The 18,599-nt window shown below is 41.2% G+C and overlaps 1 protein-coding gene across 10 annotated transcripts in view; it reads left to right on the top strand.

Annotated features, from left to right (window-relative positions):
* The first annotated feature begins 4,079 nt into the window (after positions 1 to 4,079).
* Positions 4,080 to 18,599, top strand: part of WDR20 (WD repeat domain 20) — a 45,676-nt gene continuing 31,156 nt past the window's right edge. For 8 of the 10 annotated variants that reach the window (XM_062495621.1, XM_062495619.1, XM_062495622.1 and 5 more), the window contains exon 1: positions 4,080 to 4,334. In XM_062495621.1, the coding sequence (XP_062351605.1) occupies positions 4,086 to 4,334 (249 nt within the window). In that variant the 5' untranslated portion in view covers positions 4,080 to 4,085. Of the gene's footprint in view, positions 4,335 to 4,448; positions 4,494 to 18,599 lie in introns of all 10 variants that reach the window. The other 2 variants (XM_062495624.1, XM_062495627.1) reach the window with 1 other exon arrangement.

The following is an 18,599-nucleotide window of genomic DNA, read 5'->3' on the forward strand; positions in this document are numbered from 1 at the left end:
TCATAATACATACTGCATTACCTCATGTATTTAATGCTAAATGTATGCAGTGGTTAAGAAGAGATTCCTAATGCAAATAAGGAGCTATGAAATTATGCCAGAAACAATAATTTCTCTTAGTGAAAACAAGTTAAATGTACTTTAAAGACCATCTAAGTACTTGGAAATATATTTCCAACACTGCCATCCTTTTTCTTCTCCCCATTAAATGGAACTTGCATGCCAGCCTCTCACCAGCACTGACCTTTTGCCTAGTTCAGATGTGCTCCTTACATGTCTGTGTACCTCTGTTAGTAACTCACACACATTCAAAAGTTGTTAAAATTTGACACATTGCAGAGCTTTTGACTCTCTTGACTCTTAAGCAGTCACACTAAATGCCTAAATTGTTTTGGACATCAGAAATCCCAGAAGGACTTTACAGGCCTGCTGTAGTTGACAGAGAGTGTAGAGATGGTCTCCTGATTTCTGCAGCATAATCTGCAGGCAGTGCATGCTGGAATAGATAGTTTGCCTGATGGAGTATGGCTATAATCATCTTCCTCTTTTTTTGGGGGGTGGGGTTTTTTTTGGTGGTTTTTTTCCACTCAGGAAAGCTGGTAAAAGCTAATACCAGTTGTTGCACTTTTTGGGGAAGTAACAGACAGCATTCAAATTCAAGCACAGGAAAGTTTTGTTCATAACAGTACTTGCATTGCAGGTTCTTCATGTCCAGTAAAAGCACTATTAATATTACATTCTGAAAAGTTGCAGGACCAATTTATGCCCTGCATAAAGCAATCTCAAAGGACCACACTATTTTATTACTGTTAGTGAATTTTGCTCATGTCTGTTTTCCAATTTGCCAAAACAATTTGCAAAAATAAAGGCACAATACAGCAGTGATTGTGACTGACTTCAGTTTATTGGTTGTGTGGTGCATATAAAACAACTCATCTGGGGTGTTCTCATGGAAGCATTTAGGAACTATCATCCTTGGTCAGCTTGAAACAGAAGAATTTTCAAGTATTACAGGGAATTTTTTCATAAGATTTATCTCTGTAATCTCTTTCTCTCCTAGTATTTGATGAGCATTGTTGATGGGGCTGTACAGTAGTGTTCTTGTGACTTGCAGCTGTGTTTTTTAAATGAATATGTCTTGGATTCTCCATGAAATTTCTCAGCAGCTTTTATTGATGTTTCTTGTAAATGTTAAACACTACATCAATTCTTTCACTTTCTGCACCACCATGCACTGCTAATAACCAGGTACTTGTTAACTTTGTTTATTCTTTGGATCACACTCATTCTATCAGTGACAGATAGCCTGCTGGTTTCAGTATAATTTGCATTCCACACAGTCCCTCTACCAAAGTTGCCTGCTTTCTTCTTCAGAGTGATCTATCCAATGTTGTCAGTGGATAATGAGTAAGACACACAGAGTATGCCTTCTTGGAGCAACAATTTTTTTTTCTTAATTTGTTGTTGTTACATCCTTATCTGTTTAGAATATTACTATTTAGAGATCCTTGCTGTTCCTTCTTTGGTGCCTGAAAATATTCTTTCTTTCTGGAAGTCCATTAATGAAATTTCTTTATGAAACAATCACTTTAAAGATTATTAAAAAAAATGCAGGGCTGCTTACCTACTTTATGTGCTTTTAGGAGGTCATCAATACCATCTGGAAGGACTGGCTGATAAGATGACAAGATCTATTGGTCATTATTGATTGGCTTTATCTTAAGAATTTCAAGCAAGTCTTCAATACCTGGCCTTTTAGAAGTCTTATTATCTGGACTTGTTCAGGTATTCACTTAGATACACACTCTGTTCTGGAGATCTTTGGCTGTTGCATGTCTCTTAGCTATCTTTCATTGATATTTTGATGGTCAGCAGCAAGACATTATTCAGCTACAAACAAAATCCCTTTGAACTAAATTGACCTGAAACGAAATCCTTTTAACCGTCTGCAGTCTGGAAGACAGAGTGGACTTCTTCAGCTGAGCTGATCTAATGGAAAGAGGGGAGGTCCTGCTGTCCATGCCCTTAAGCAGTCAGTATTTTTTGTTTAAGCATATTAATTTCACATTTGCAAGGAGTTTAATTGTCTATCCAGTTACCTTTCAGAAATGGCTCCTCATGAGGTCAGGAGACCACTGTGGCTGGTACAGGAAGGAGTAGCAGCAGATGGTCATACACCAGAAAAAAAGAGAGCAGGACAATACCTTTGGTGGCAGTCACATTAGAGGCACACAGCTACAGCAGGAAACGATACCTTGAAAGCAAGCTTTTTATTGTTAACATAAGATGCTCTGATTTGTGCTGTTTGTCTTCCCCTAGTCGTGCATTCCCAACTCCTTCCTTATTTTGGAAATCATGCATTCCCAACTCCTTCCTTATTTTGGCTCCAGCAGTTCTGTAGTGAGTTGAATCAACCTGGTTGCTGATCAACACTTCGCTTACCTGAGAACTCGTAATTTCTGTGTGTGTGTTAATTTTCAGGTGAATCTGATTCATCCTTTGGTTGCACGATTACTAGAACTGATGCAAGGCAGGTAATGGAAATACCTGTAGAGGAGGGACCAAAATATTTTTTTACAGCTGGAGATCAGTTTAGATCAGTTTGAGTCAGTCATGAGGCTATAGTCAGTCAAATTCTTAAAGCTGAAACTACTGTCAGAGGAAACAGTCCTGCCTCCCTGCCCAGTGAATACAGTCCTTCCCAGCCCTGTGCCACCTCCATCTGATATTGATCTGGTTCACCATGCAACACAGCTGGCTGTATGGCTGCAGGATGATCAGAACAACAAGGTGAGTGATCCGATAACCAGTTTTTCAGGTTCACACCTCAGGCCAACTCCCAGGCCTGGCTCTGCCTGCAGCAGGTTGGAGGCTGGTGCAGACATGGAAGGATGGAGGTACCATCTCTATCAGGGACAGCCTGAGCTTGGCATGAAGTGTCAAAGTACAGCTGCACACCTGGATTTACTGTCCCTAAACTGACAGACTCTCACAGCAGGAACCTCACCAGTCTTCCAGGCACTGGCAAGTACCCTGTTGGCAAAGCTGGCCAGGGCCATAGCAAACGTACCAATGGAGATGGCCAGGGTTGTGATGCCTCACTGTGATCTAAGTGGGGGCTCTCACCTGGGAGCCATTGCCCCAAAGCCAGTGCTGCACATGGACACCTCCTGGCTCTGATCTGGCACCTCCAGCAGTGGTGACCACCTCACCCCATGCTGTGCTGGCACAGATGTCCACATCCTTGGGTGGTAGGTCCCTGTGGGCACACAAACCCCCTGCTCATGACCCACTCCTGCCCTTCTCTCTCCCATCACCCAGAGCCGCTGCCCCGTGGAGCCACCTTGGGTGACCCTGCTGAGGCCGCATCTGCAGTGCTGTGTCCAGTTCTGGGCTCTGCAGCAGGAGAGAGATGTGGAGCTCCTGGACTGGGTCCAGTGGAGAGACCTACAAAAATTATGAAAAGACTGGAGCATCTCTTATGAGGAAAGGCTGAGGGAGCTGGGCCTCAGCCTTGAGAAAAGCTGACTGAGAGGGGCCCTCATCAATGTGTATAAATATCTAAAGGAGGGGTGTCAGAGGATTGGAGCTAGGCTTTCTCGGTGGTGCCAAGGGCATAAACTAATGCAACAGAAGTTCCACCCGAACACGAGGAAGAACTTCTTTACAAAGCAATGACCACGCTCTGGAACAGGTTTCCCGGAGAGGGTGTGGAGTCCCGCTCACCGGAGGCATGCGGGAGCACTCTGGATGCAGTCCTGCTCTCCGGGATGCTCCTGCGGGAGCGGGGCGGGTCGAGCGCCCTGTTCCTGCGCTCCCGCCCTGTTCCTGCGCTCCCGCCCTGCCGGACCCCCTCGGGCACTCAGCGACTCCCGCCCTAGGCCCCGCCCCAGCCCCAGACCACGCCCCTTTCCCCGCCCCCCCTTCTGCGCGCGGGCCCGGCGCGCGCGCAGTCTCGCGGTAAACAGGCCCCGCCGGCCCCGCCCCCTCGTGTCGCCCCCGCGCGCAGGGGCCGCGCGCGCGCCGGCGGCTGCGCAGTGTCGGCACATCCGGGCACTGGGGCAGGATGAGCGCTCCTTTCCAAGATGGCGGCGGAGGGAGGTGGGAAGGAGATGAACGAGATTAAGACCCAGTTCACCACCCGGGAGGGGCTGTACAAGCTGCTGAGCCACTCGGAGTACAGCCGGCCTAACCGCGTGCCCTTCAACTCGCAGGGCTCCAACCCCGTCCGCGTCTCCTTCGTCAACGTCAACGACCAGAGCGGCAACGGGGACCGGCTCTGTTTCAATGTGGGCCGGGAGCTCTACTTCTACATCTACAAGGGGGTCCGCAAGGTACCGGGGCTCCCCCGCCGGGATGGGGCGGGGAGTGGCGGGGGCTCCGCACCGCCCGCCCACCGGGGTGCGGGAGCCCCAGGGCGGCGGGTCCGCGCCGGGGGCGGGGGACAGAGGCCGGGCCGCGCCTCCCTCGCTGTCCCCCTCCCCGCGGCCGGCGCCTCCTCGGCTCCAGCCGATGTCCCGATTGACCAGGTAGCGGCTGGGGAGGGGGACAGCAGGCCTGGGTCGAGGGCGGTGCGAGGGCATCGGCGCTGGGTCGGTGCTCGGGGCTGCTCCAGATACGGTGTCACCGACGGGAGTTGTGTGTGTGGGCCCTGTGCAGGGATGCGATCGCTTGGGCCCTCCCTGTCGTGCGGGAATGAGGGTTGGCTTTCCCTGCTTGGGCCTGCTTCACCTGCTGCTTCAGGTCAGAATTTGCTGGACGCACTAATGCCTGTTGTGATTATGGTGGTGTCAAATCACTGTTTCCAGGATCTTCCTGGCTTTGGCTGCATGGCTAAAGCATTCAGTGCAGTTTCAGGCCTTTGTTATGACTTAGGAGTGTGGGTTGATTTTAGAATTGTTTCTAAATGGGAGTGGTGCAATGAGATGAGTCTTAAATGTCAGATAATTGACAGAGAGAAAGTTGCTTTTGCAGGCAAGAAAGATTGATGTACTTTAGAGACTCCTTGCTTACCATTATTGGATGCAGGACAGAACATGCATTTGATCTCTCAGGTCACCAAATTTATGAACAAACGCTTGATTTTTTGGGATTTGGAGAACAGTTTGGAATTTGCCATGCTGGGTGAACACGTGTCACTCCTAATAGATGTAAACACAGATATAATGAATGTCAGCTTTCTGTTTTGTTTCAAATAGTGGCTGTTCATGATTTTTCATGCTTGGGTCTCAGCTGCCGTCCTGTGAGTACCTTGAAATCTTCCTGCTTTTAGCCCACCATTCAGCATGGGATGAGGGCACAGAGGGCTAGAGACTCACACAAGGCTGTGCAGGAAGCTTCGTGGATGATCAAGGAATTATACCTGAATCTGCTGTGTGCTAGGGTAGTGCCCCTAGCACTCCTAATTTATATAAAATGTCAGCACCAGCCGGAGTTTAAAGTCTATGTGGTTGTTGACTGTGATCTGTTAGATATGTCTGATACAATCATATGCAAAAGTGTGTCTGTGTGTATTTTAGTTTCACCCTTCAGTGAATTTTAATAATCTACATATGTTTTAAATAATGCTTGGACAATGGCATCTTTAAGCATACAAGGAGCATTTAGTATCAAACAGTAGTCTCTATTTATAAGCAGTTACTGTCTTTACAAGGTGTCCTGAGGAGCAGTATCTCTGAAAATCTATATCCTAAATTGTTGCTGTGTTTGGGTCCTGCTGTGTTTGTTTTTTTCCATGCAAAGTAGCTGCAGAGTTCTCTCACTTGGCTCACAGAGCAGGCCTTAATGTAGTTCAGTAATGCTACATGTGATTCTTGCAAGTTCTCTTAGTCATCTCTTGCCACACTTCTGAAAAATAAAAATCTAAAGCCTGGAACTTCATTGACAATAAGGTATTGACTAATTATATCAAATTACAAAAAAATCTTCTTGAGCTGGTTATTTGGCTATCTTTTTAGATGCTAAAAGCTACTGGTGTGACTTACAATAATTGAGAAATTTGAGTTTGTGAACTCATGAGGCATTTATACCTGTGACAGTGTTAAATATTAAATACTTCTCTGAATTGAGTAAAACATAAACATTGTTAGGACATGGGGAATTCAATGACCTTTTGCAGTACTAACCATGTAGATTAATACTGCATACTCTATATGTATAATAATTTAGTAAAGTGAACCTAGAGAAACAGCTGAAATAGATTGACTCACTCTAAGGAAAATGCTTTAAATGAGAATGGGAAGATGGTCTGGCTTAAATCTACAATACTTGATGCTTTGCAGTTTATTTTGGAACTTCAGTTGGAAGCAACTGTTTTGTGTGTGTTCAAAAGTGACACAGGCACAAGCTAACAGCCTGTCAAATGATCATGTTAACTTTTCAGAATCAAAAGTTCTGTCTTGTGGCTATCATAAAGGGGAGAGAGCTATTGTTACCTAAATGGACAGGATGTAATTCTGCCTTAAACTAGGTAGACTATCACATTCTGTGTTCCTTCCAGTTCCTGGGAGCAGGCTGGGCATAGGGATTTGATCTGTTTAAGGCCAACCTATTTGTGCTCCTTGGCATAAGACAGGTGCTGATCATTTCAGTTTTAGCTGTTAGTTCATAATTATTTATGTATCCCTTAAAAATTTTCTCTGATTACTTTAAGACCATGATTTTCATTTTGGCTAAGTCATATTAGAGTATTGAGCTGAATTTAATGAAGCTGTGCTGTGTGAATGTATCAGCTAACTGTGATTTTGTCTTTTTACTTTTTTCTCCCCCCGCCCCTTTTAAATATTTTTTTTAAGACTTCTCTTGAGGGGAAAATGCTATATTTTTCCTAAAATGAGTGAAAGAACGACAAGGACTGTATTTTAAGCAACTGTGTCTGTTAGGTACTGAGATAATTCTTGCATCAGTAATCCGTTGCAGATCAGTACACATTAAGGAAGAGTAACACTTAAGCCATGAATGACACTTAAGAATAAATAACCTAATATTGAGACAAAGGTACCACTTGTAAGGATATTTCTTGACATCAATAGTGCTAATCTTTCTTCTTCTAGTTTCCCTTAAATCCTAAATGCTTTGTGTCTGCTATGTCTGGTTTGTAAGTCACCTTTTTAAATTAACTGCTGATGTGTGTGTTGTCTTAGGAGATTTAACTTACATAAAGAAAAACGTTTCCAGGTAACCTTGATCCTTCTTCTGAGGCACTTGATGGAGAAGTTAGATCTGGCATCCAGGACAGTGGTGTGCAGATTTGTCTGTTTGTACTCTAATCTTAATGATTTGGTAGAGAGATGAGTTTTGGACAACATTTCAGACTGTCTCTAAAGACTTTTCAAAGCAAAAAGGTGTTTTCTCCCAACTTTGTCCTGGTTCTTTGTTCTGGTAGAGCTAGTTCAGCTTGCTAAACCAGCAGCAAAAAGCACTTGTAGTTTTCCTGTGCAGATTTCTTCTTGATTTGGTGAGTTGAACAATGTCATCTTGGGGTCGATTAGTACACTGTACTTGGAGTACAGTGACAGCAAGAAAAGGGTTGGAGGGGCACTTCCCCCTCCAATGGCCTGGACTGTCTGCTTGGATCCACTGCCTTAGGAGCTCTCTCCTGAATAAAGCCTCTGCTTCAGCCTTAAGTCAGTTTTGGAATGATCCGTTCCTGAGGGATTGCTGACTTGACTTTGATTAAGAGAGTTACAGGTGTTAAAGGAAGTTTTTCCTGTTATTTTAGGCATTTCCCTCTTCATGGAGTGAGATTATAACATAATAATTCAAAAATTGTTAAAATTATGATGCTCTGATGCTCTTGGTGGGTTGCTTTTTCCTGCAGCCCCTAATCAGGAGTGAGGACTGTTACTTGATTTTTGTTTGTCAGACAGACTTGAAGGACTTAAAATATGGTTTGTGGCTAGCTTTGCAAAATGATTTATTAGTTGATTCATTAAGCTGGAAAAGGAGAGTGCTATATCATCTTCCTTGCCTTAGGAATGACTGACAAGGCAAGGCTTTCCAGATTGCTGCTGACATTAACTATCAAGTCCTTTTCCCTTCCTACCAGGAAGCTTGTGCATTTTCCTTATAGAAGTTGTGTGTGTGATGATGTGTTATTCTCTATGTGTTGTAAAAGTTTCTGGGCAAATTAATCTGCCACTGTCATTGCTGTACAAGTACATATTAGCAATAATATTGTATGGTGCACAGTCCTAATTTTTATGTAATGTATTAGCAAGTTATGAAATTTGAACGTATATTTTAGTTTATTACATGACCTAAAACCTTTTGCATTGTAGTTCAGTCCTGGCTACCTACTCTTTGGTAGTGTGTGGCCAACTTTGTTAACATTGGTTGTTTGATTTTTTGAGATCACCCTCTTGGGAGAAGAGGCTTTGCCTTTAGTTTGACTTTTTTTTTCTTGCAGCTACCTAAAGGAGCACTCTGTTAATAACTATGGAATATTACAGTATGTTGCAGTAGTGTTGGATTAGAAACATATATAGGTGGTAAGCACAGGTTGATGGGGGCATGGAGAGAAGGATTTGTTGACTGTCTTTCCAAGCTTTTGTTGAGCAAGTATCTTAGAAATTATATTTGTACTAGGATGAAAATAATCTCATATGTCAACTTCTTTTATTCAGAGTTGGCATACTGATAGTCCCTGCTTATCAGTAAAAAGACTGATGTATAGGATTCCTTCCTCTGCAGTTCTCAAAATTACATTTTTTTTGTCTGGCTTGATTTGTTGTGCAGTTGAGCAGTGTTATCCTTGGTGGTGACTTTCATTCTATAGACTCTTCACCTGGGAACTTGTTGCAATGACAGAATACATTTGTCACCGTGCTTAATATATTGCTCTGAGAAGCAGTGCGAGTCGGTTCTATGTTGGAAGCTGGGATGTGTGGAGAAAGCCATCACATTTTCTCAAGGTGTGGTGGGAATGTGAATTTATATTACTGTATACTTAAAGATCACTTAGCTGTGTCAGGCCTCTGAAAATGATGTACGTTTTAAAAGCATATATGAGCTATAAAAGTGCTGAGGTTTGGAAGGATCTTGGAAGGTACAGTAGCTCTGAAGCAGAGGGAGGTATACTTACACCTTAATGACCAGTTCTTACACTTGCAGTAGCAAGAATTCCACAGTTTTCTTCAATAACGTTTTTTTGGTGTTAGTTCTCTTTCTTCTCCCTCCAATATCTGACTGAACTTCTCAAAGCAAACCAGGCTGAATGCAGTTATTTAGTGTGGACATAGAGGACAGTTCACTATTGCCTTTGATTTTTGCATGTTTAAAAACTTGTTAATTTGTCCATTCAGCTTTCCTAAGGTAAATAAATCCAGCTGTTTAAACCATTCTTCTCAGATCATGAGTTCCTAATGTTTCCTCTAATTGCTCTCTGTTGGCTTCTGTTTTCTTGTGGTACTTAAACTAGACCTAGACCCAGTGCTTGCACTGTGATTTCAGTACTGAGCAAGGGAGAATTGTTGCTTGCTGTGTCTATCTTCTAATATACTTGCTAACATATTGAATAGTGTTGACATTTTTGAATTCTGCTTATAGTGATGACTCACTTGGATTGTTTCTTATCATTGCTGCTTTTCTCCATTTTTATCCATGCCTTGATTTTTGTTGATGTTTATAAATGCCAGGTAGCATTTTAATTGAATTTTGTTCTGTTAAGATTATTAGAGAGTGGTTTTATTTCCACTTCTGTCCTGCATAACGCAAAAAATCCTTCCAGTCTTGATGCTATTCACAAATTTGATGTGTACTCTCATCTATTAATAAAAATGTCTTATAATACTTGAAAGTCACACGTTGGATTTGCTGCTAATGTTTCATGTTTCTCAGGTGTGTTGGATGTGATTCTATTCTATTCCTCTTTAAAAGGCTGTTGTAGATTTTTTTTTTCCAAGAAATTCCTTAATTTCTTGCTGAGTTTTTTTCTTCTCTTTGTGTTGGATAATAGTTTTTGTATTGGGACTGGACTAGGCAGTCTCATGGAGGTATTGTGGCTAGATCAGTAATACTTTACCTCTTGATCTGTGGTTGCGAAGGTATTTGAGAGCCTCTTGGAAATTTGTTTCAGGTGTTTAATGGATGGATATATTTACCACTGAGTTTTGTGATGTAGCTAGAACTATCTTTCCTAATTCTTGCTGGCCTGCACTAGGGACTGACAGACATGTTACAAAAGACTCCTATAGTCTTTCCTGAAGGGTTGAATTTTTAGTAATGCTTTTTTTTCAACAACACTGCTGAAGGAAACAGTGAAGAGTTAATGTAGATTACAGATGTGTAGGTAGCTTTCAGTGTTTAATTTTGTTACGAGGCTTTTACAGAGCAGCTAGGACTGGCTAGAGCAAGATTAAAAGACTAAAAAGCTGCTTTAAAATGACAGTTACACTGTTAAATGTTTCTTGCTCTGGAGGAAGATGAAATATCTTTGGTTGACAGAGCTTGCAAGATGATTTTTATGTAGGAAGTGGTATTAGTCTGTAGTGCTTATTCTTGTCCTAGTCTGTGCTCCAAGCCCATATCACAACTGTTTGACTTCAGTGAGCTCTTGCACTATGTTGGCTGAGGGATTGCTCTCTGAGGTAACACTTCATTTGTCTATGACTGCTTGTTTGGCTGGTGTGTTTGACAGTGAATGCTGGGCTATGCTGGCCAAACCCCCTCGTTGGGATGCAGTATTTTATAGGCAGTGAGTTTTTGTGTCTTTGGTTGGGGTTTTTCTCCCACAGCAGTTACAATTTTGGAGGGTTTTGTATTGAAGTGCATTTGTGGTAATAGTGCATTTACATGAATTCAGTTGGGGAAATTAAGTTAGTGTAAAACCAATAATTATGGCACTTATTCTTTGCAGATTGAAAAATTTTTAGTCATAATGCTTCACAGATGCAAAGAGGGGTCATTTGTAAAACATACTTCTGTGCCTGTGGAAAGTTTTATGGGGCAGCTTTGTCAGTATATTTATAAAAGTGTTGTGCCATGTGCTTAAATTACAAGGAGTTTGCATTATACACTGACGTGTGAGTCTGCAAAACAGTAAAAAACAGTAAATAGTTAACTGTTAATAGTTAGCATGTACATTGAAGGTGCCACAAACTCTAATTAAAGCCTGCCTAGACCCACCTCTGAGAGGATTGCCAGCCATAATTGTTATTTGACATTCTAGAATCAAATTTAATGCCCTAATTTGAAGTATTATTGTAGTTTTCTGGCTAAAGGGAACCATCTGAAGTACTTTCCTGTGAAGGACATGTACCCAAAGGCCACTTGCTGTCCAGTTGTCACTACTATGAGTTGGCACACTTGGACAAATTATGATTTGAAAGTGGTGCCATTTGGTGCAAAATAGTGCCTAATATTTCCATTATCTGTCCTGTTAGAAGGCTTAAGGAAAAGAAACAGTAACATTAAATGTGCTATACTTTAAGTAATAGTATTTGGTTATGTCCTTCTGGGAAATAGAGTATTTTTCCTTCCTTACCTCAGTCCACTTTTAGGCCCAAGTGAATAGACAGCCCACTTTTTAGCATCTACATCCCACCCATTTCTTGCCCCTTATAACTTAAAACTAAGCAGCTGCTGTTGCCTGTTTGGCTCCTGTTGAGCAGCTGTTGGTGCAGTGGATGCAGCCCCCTGGTCTTTGTGGGCAGGACCACCAGCTGCTGCAGTTGAAACCTTTCCAGCAGCAGTGTTGTAACTTGCATTGGGATTTCTCGTGCATTATTCAATCCAGCTGTTCATAATGGAATAATAGATCTCTCATAGATACTTTCTGCAAATTGATTTCAGTATTGGTTTATCAGCTATATTTGTTCTTTAATTTCATGAGTTAATCATAATGTTTACATGTGGCTGTAATGGTAAAAAAATAGTATTTATGATTTTTTATTACTACTTTTTAACTCCATGTGGGATTGGAAGGTGACTGTATTAAGAGGTTTAATAGTGTATAAGTTTTGTAGTACTAGAGCTTGTGAAGTGCTGTGTCAGACAAAATACTAGTCTAAGCAAGAAATTATCTTAGAAGTACGCTGGTATAGGGAGAAAACATTGCATGTTATGAACAAACTTCATTATCCCCAGTTTCTTTGTAATTAAAAAACTGTTATTTAGCAGGAGTTTTAGATATATTTTTTCCGAGAAGTGATATCATGTGAAAGTTGGAGAGGACTCAAGTTTATGGTTTTAATGATCCCTTTCAGCTAACAAAAGGAGGAGCAATGACAACAGGAGAGAGAATGGATACCAATATACATGGAACTGTGAGTTAAAACCCCACAAGTCTGCTGAAAGAAACTATTTAAACAGTGCCTTAAGGACACTTGAGCCAGCCCAGCTCTACAGTCATAGGGATAACTCTGTGAATCTGAGTAACATGTCTTCTTTTCCTAACTTACAAATGTAACCATAACTTATGCAGAATCCTAAAAGTTGTAATCTTGTCCTGTTTTAATTGTGGCAGTTTTTTTTTTTTGTATGGTTCTTCTAAGACTTCTAGAAATGTTTTTTACAGGTTTTCTTGATGTTTGAGGTGGGTATTGGAGCATGACTGGTACATGTTTGAAACTATCATCGAAATGAAATTTTGGCACAAGTTCTGAAGGATTTACTTTGTTTACTTGATTTTTCTGGTTTTCTACTGGTAACTGTCAATACTATAGAAAAATAGTTTTGCAATGATTTGTTCTTTTTAAGTCAAGTTACTAAGATTGCAATTATAGTCTAGTTGTTTGGGTTTGCATATTTTAATGGTTTGTATGGAAAATACTATCTCTTAACATCAATACTGTATTGTGAAGCCATAGATGAAGGCTTAGTGTGCATTTTTCTCAAGATTTTTGCCTTTCCTACAGAATAGTGAATAATTGGTATTTGCTTTCAGAGTTGTTTTTGTTTTGCTTTTCTATAGCTTTTTTAGTAAAAGTGGGCCAGAGACCCAGTAGCTACCTGTTTGTACTTCAAGTGTCAGGAAGGTCTGTCTTTAAAAGAATAATTTATGAGGGCAGGAATAATTGCATGATTAGGCAATACCACTTTTGAAATCTGATATATTCTGCCAGATGCAGTATTTCTTACCTGTTTTGCAGCTCATTTTGCATTGCCATTTTGTGTCAGTTTGAATTACTTTACTGTCCATAAATAAATAATTTTTTTAAAGTGTGCCTGTTCAGTATGATATATTGATCCAGTAGTTTTTTTCCCCCAAGAAAAAATTCAGAAATACAGCTTGTAAAAGTGAGATGCTTGTACTGACTAGAGAATTACTGCTATTTAATAGCATGAGCTGTATATCTCAACAGGTGACTTCAAGAAATGTCTTGCTGTTTGTTACTTCAGTGTGAACTTATGCTCCCTCCCCTGTAAAGGCAACTGTCCAGTTACATTCACATCAGTTTAACACATGGGATGGCCTCTCCTGCCATCCTTCAGCAGTGGAACTGTGGTCTCTTGTACAGAATAACTTCTGTCTGTGTGTCATGGACTGTTTGCTAACACAGTCAGAGTTTTAAGATGCTGTTGCAGGTGATGTTTCTGACCTGACCTAGTGTTGGCAGAAGAGCTTCTGTGCCAATGAAGTGACTGTTCAAGTGTAGTTCTGTGTTTTGGCCAAAATGCTGCCTCTGTAAATTCTCTAGATGGAGCTGGGATGGTTAAGTGTGGTCACATGTTAGCACTTCTAAATCAGAAGGATGGGGCAAACAACTGTTCTAAAGAACTTAAACAAAGTCCAGGTTAAGATGCCTTTAGTGATGCTCAAGGTGATCCATACTTCTCATTTTTAGAGTGACAAAGTACTGGTTGCCAGTGAGCTACTTCAGCAGTTCACTGTCAGCTTGCTCAGCTGCTCTAAGTGCTGCACTGACGTCTCTGTTCCCTGTGAACAACTGGTAACACCTTGTACTGGCTTTGCACGGCCAGGTTCTGGGGGGCTTCTGTTGGAAGCTGCTGTGAGAAGCCCAGGATGGACCTGCTGCTGGCCAGGGCTGAGCCAATCAGGAATGGTAGTAACACCTCTGTGATAATATATTTAAGGAGAGAAAAGTTATTGTATTTGCAGCCAGAGAAGAGCAGGGTGAGAATATGTGAGAGGAACAGCTCTGCAGACACCAAGGTCACTGCAGAAGGAGGGGCAGGGAGGTGCTCCAGGTGTCAGAATTGAGATTCCACTATGGCCTGTGGTAAGAACACAGTGAGACAGGCTGTGCTTCTGCAGCTCATGGAGGGCCACAGGGATGCAGAGATCCACCTGTAGCCCATGGAGCAGACCCACACAGGTGGGTACCTGAGAGGAGGCTGTGAGCCTTCAGAAGGCTCAGGCTGAAGCAGGTTCCTGGCAGGGACCTGTGGAGGGAGGAGCCCATGAAGAGCAGGTTCCTGGTAGGACTTGGGACTCACGCTGGAGTAGGCTGTGCCTGAAGGACTTAGATAGGAAAGGTTCATGGAGAACTCTGTCCTGTGGGAGGGACCCCATGCTGGAGCAGGGGAAGGACTTCTCTCTGAGGAGTGGCAGGAACAGTGTGTGATGAACTGACTGCAACCCCCATTCCCATCTCCCTGTGTTGCTGGGAGGGAGGTAGAGCTAGCAAGAAGGGAGGGGTGAAGACAGAGTAGTTTTAAGGTTTGTTTTTACTTCTCATTATCCTGCTCTGATTTTCTTAGTAATAAATTCAGTTAATTTCCCCAACTTGTCCACAGTGGTAACGGGTGAGTGATGTCTTCCAGTCCTTAGCTCATGAACCTTTCACTAGATATTGTTTTCAACTCTGTCCATTTGGGGAGGGAAATGATAGGGCATCTTTGGTTGGTGTTGGCATCCAGCCAGGGTCAACCCACCACACGTGTTTTTTCTGCAAAAACATGTTGGATTGGCATTGATGTGGTTGATCAGTGCATAGTGTTTTGTTAATCCTATACTGATACATTATGGGTACATGAGAGAGACAAAGGGGAATGCTAGTAAGATCAGGGCCTGGAGAAGCTCAGTCTTAGGAGCCTAGAAACAGCTTTTCCTGTGCTTTCTCTTCACTCATCTGGGAACCTTTATTCATTTCTATCTCCTCTGGTTAGTATGTATCTTGCAGCTGTGGCAATTGCAGTGCAAACTGATATAAAGGAGAGTTTAGATTTGGACAGTGTGCGAACATCAGCGGTGGTTAAAGGTATTTTTGACAGCAGAGATCCCTAGTGTGCCTGCTGTTAGTATGCCCATATCAGTGGATGATTTAATAGCTGGGCTGTGTTGGGTGTCCTCACAGGATCCTGGGAGGACCTTCAGCAAATGCCTGACACGTGGGCACTGGCCCCTCAGTGGGCAGTGCTGTGTCTGTGAGGTCTGTCGGTGACAGTAGACAGTCTGATCACTCCCTCCTACACTAGAGACAAAAATCAGCCTGAGGAAAGAGACAGTGTTGTGTGACCATTTGGTATGTGGAATACTTTTAGCCCTTCGATGGTAATCTTAAAAGAAAATTATTAATAGCAGGAAAAAGGTTGTGGGTTTTTTCCACATAATATCTATACCAGTGAAACTGCCAACACTTATTACTACTTAAAAAATCTTAATACTTTGCTTACTTTAGAAGAAATATTTTTATTAAGGAAGCTAGTGCCTGAATTTGGAACATACTGCCTTTTGTTCTAAAAATGCTGAAGGAAGAATCTTCTTTTCAGACTAGGTGATTATCCTAGAACTTGCACACATGGCATTGTGGGAAATCAGAGTTGACTATATTTGTTTTAGGGATTTGGTCCTTGATATTTGTTTGCTAGTAGCTGTGCTTGTTTTGTAACACTTTTCATCTTGTTGGGCTTGCTTGTAATGAAATGTCTTCAGCCCCAGAAGGAAGATGCATTGCAAATTAACAACTACAGGACAATAGTTAGAGCAAATAAGTTATTTCATCTGTCTCTTACTGTGTATGACCACAAAAAGCATAAACCAATGGGCCTTATCCTGGTTTTGGAGCACAGGTTATACATTTGTGCAGTATTTTATTCATGTGACTTCTGTGGGACTCTTCTGGTGCTGTTAGGGTAAGAGCAAGTTCCATCTTATTTTTAGTACTAAAGTAATTAGGGCTTGGTTCTAGTAATATTTTCTTAACATGCTGCAATATGATGGAATTATGGGCTTGATAAAAACACTGTATCAAAAACGTCCAGCATTCCTTGGGTTTGAAAAATCCAACAGCAGCCAGAAGGGACATAATTTGAACTTTCTGGACAGACATGACAATGTTGCATTTGACTTCTATTGAGCTTTGTAATGAAAAATTATAAATTGATTAGCAATTAACTGCTACAGTGAAGTAAGTTTCTATAGCAACAGGGCAATGCAGGGTACAATTATTCAGACTGCTTTCCTTAGCAGATAATTTTTTCTTCCAAACACTGAGTTTAGACTGTTGGACTAAAACATTGTTTTGTTATAGCAACGGATAATCCTCAGCTTTTTCTGCTCTTGCCTTTTAATATTCTTTTCTCCTTCCTCTTAAGAGCCGAAAAGGGAATGGGAGAAACTTTCTCTGATAGATAGCAGTGTGGTAGACTGGTGAAAACTCAGCCCACAACTATTTGCCTGTATGTTATTAACATAATGAATGGATTTATATTGAATATATTGTTATGCAATATGAATTTCTTTTTCACTTCTGCCTCTTGACAAGTCTACATGAAACTGAACCTGGTCTAATTTAATAATAATGGTGATCAAATAATAGCTTGCACATTTCAAGTAAATCAATTTAGATAAGTTGTAATGCTGATTCCCTTAATCAGCCAGATTTTTATTTGTTCTTTTTGTGTTTAAAGTCTCTGTTTTCTGGTTTCAATACTTCTGAATACCTTTGAAGAGAGGCATATTCTACTTCACTCTTCACTCTTAAAAGTCGGAAAACATAAGGGTTTTGTCAAGGGACTGCAGGTGTTTGAGTTTTTTTTGCTACAGAACAGACTCATAAAGCCAACTTTTTTAAGTGTTGCTGTATTTTGATCTTTTTAAAGTTAGAGGAGATGAAGTTTTAACAACTTCAGTGATGAAGCTACAGCGGTCTTTTTTTTTGTTTTAACAGTACACTTAGTTTTGTGTTAAGTATTTTAAAGATACCCAGATGTCTGATCTCCTGAAAGAAAAAACAAAAGCAGTTTTTGCTTTTGTCAGTCAGCCTCAATGTTTGTTGTTGATAGGTATTGCGCAAGTGAATTTTTCCAATACTGTAACAAAACCATACCATTGTTTTAGGAAAGAAAAAAGGAGGATTCAGGGGTAAAGTGAAAGTAGTGGCTTTGAACATGTGGCTGACTAGAACACTGGTCCAACAGGTCAGGTAACTTCTGTGTGTGCGCATGGGGAGGAGGTGATCAACTCAGAGATGACGCTACCATTAACTTATGCAATGTTTCCAGTTTGTTCCATGTTTTGGGTGCCATCTAAAAGCAGTCTGCCAGCTCTAATTTAAATAAGTGTAGCCTTTAACAGGTATGATTTTTTTTAACCAGTTTTGCTTGCAGAGCTGGGCCAATTTAAACAATTTCCCAGTGAGGGTAACTTACTAAGTGTTTAATAAGTATTGCAACTGAGTGTGTGAACTGAATGAGAACAGCTGCTGAATTGTGCCAGTGTGTGTGGTTTTACTTGGAATCCTTTTGGTATTTACATACCTATTTTCCTTATTTTAATTTGTTTCTTACATCTAGTACATGTATTCTTATCTCTGTTAAGATCATCTGAATTATGCCTCACGCAGTGTTAAAAACAGGTGAGAAAGGACTGATTGTAAGTGTAGGCAACAGTGTGACTAGACTGTAGGAGGAAATAAAGGAGAATAAGGAGCAAGAAGACCAGAAAGGTAACTATTACTTCTTTACTTCAGAGCTATGAATCTGTTATAAGGTACTAAATTGTAACTATTGCAAAATGAATTATAGTTAACCTAAGCATAAATATTGAGACTTGCAGAACTTAATTATGAAGCTTACTTATGAAGTAGTTAAGGGAAGAGATAATTGTTACAGTACATTTAATTTTCTCAGTTCCCCAAAAGTGAAGAGACTAAAATGTGTGCTTCAATGCCTTCCAGCCTTTACAGAAGGTGATGTGTTGTTTACACAGCTTGTGACACTCCATAAGTAGTATTCCAGCACAAACTTTATTTAGTGCCTGTGAATATTTGGAATGCTCTGTGCTATTCTGAAATCCGTTGTTTTTTAATTCACTCTATTCCTAGCAGTGAAAATTTCTGCTGAAAACTTTCTGACTGCCTTTGGCTGAGTGGTGGGCAGGTATTTTTACAAGGCTTATCCTGGATTGTATTCAGATAGAGAAAAACATGCAGGAGTGCTATTCAACACATACCCCACCCAAAACAACAACAAAACAATCCCCTTTCAGTTTAAGCTTTTGAAATTCTTACATTGTGGACTTGTGTGTTATGGATTCTTTTTTGTTTTGCTGCAAATGAAGTGTTGTCTCTCTGGTGGGAAAACATTAATGTATAACATGTGTATATATAGACAGCTTTATTTGAAGTTCAGGTGCTCAGCCTTTATAGTTTAGCACTTTGGTAGTAAAGGAGAGTTGTAAGTTGCTAAGTTAATGT

The sequence above is a fragment of the Cinclus cinclus genome, chromosome 6, assembly GCF_963662255.1.
Source record: "Cinclus cinclus chromosome 6, bCinCin1.1, whole genome shotgun sequence".
NCBI classification, from domain to species: domain Eukaryota; kingdom Metazoa; phylum Chordata; class Aves; order Passeriformes; family Cinclidae; genus Cinclus; species Cinclus cinclus.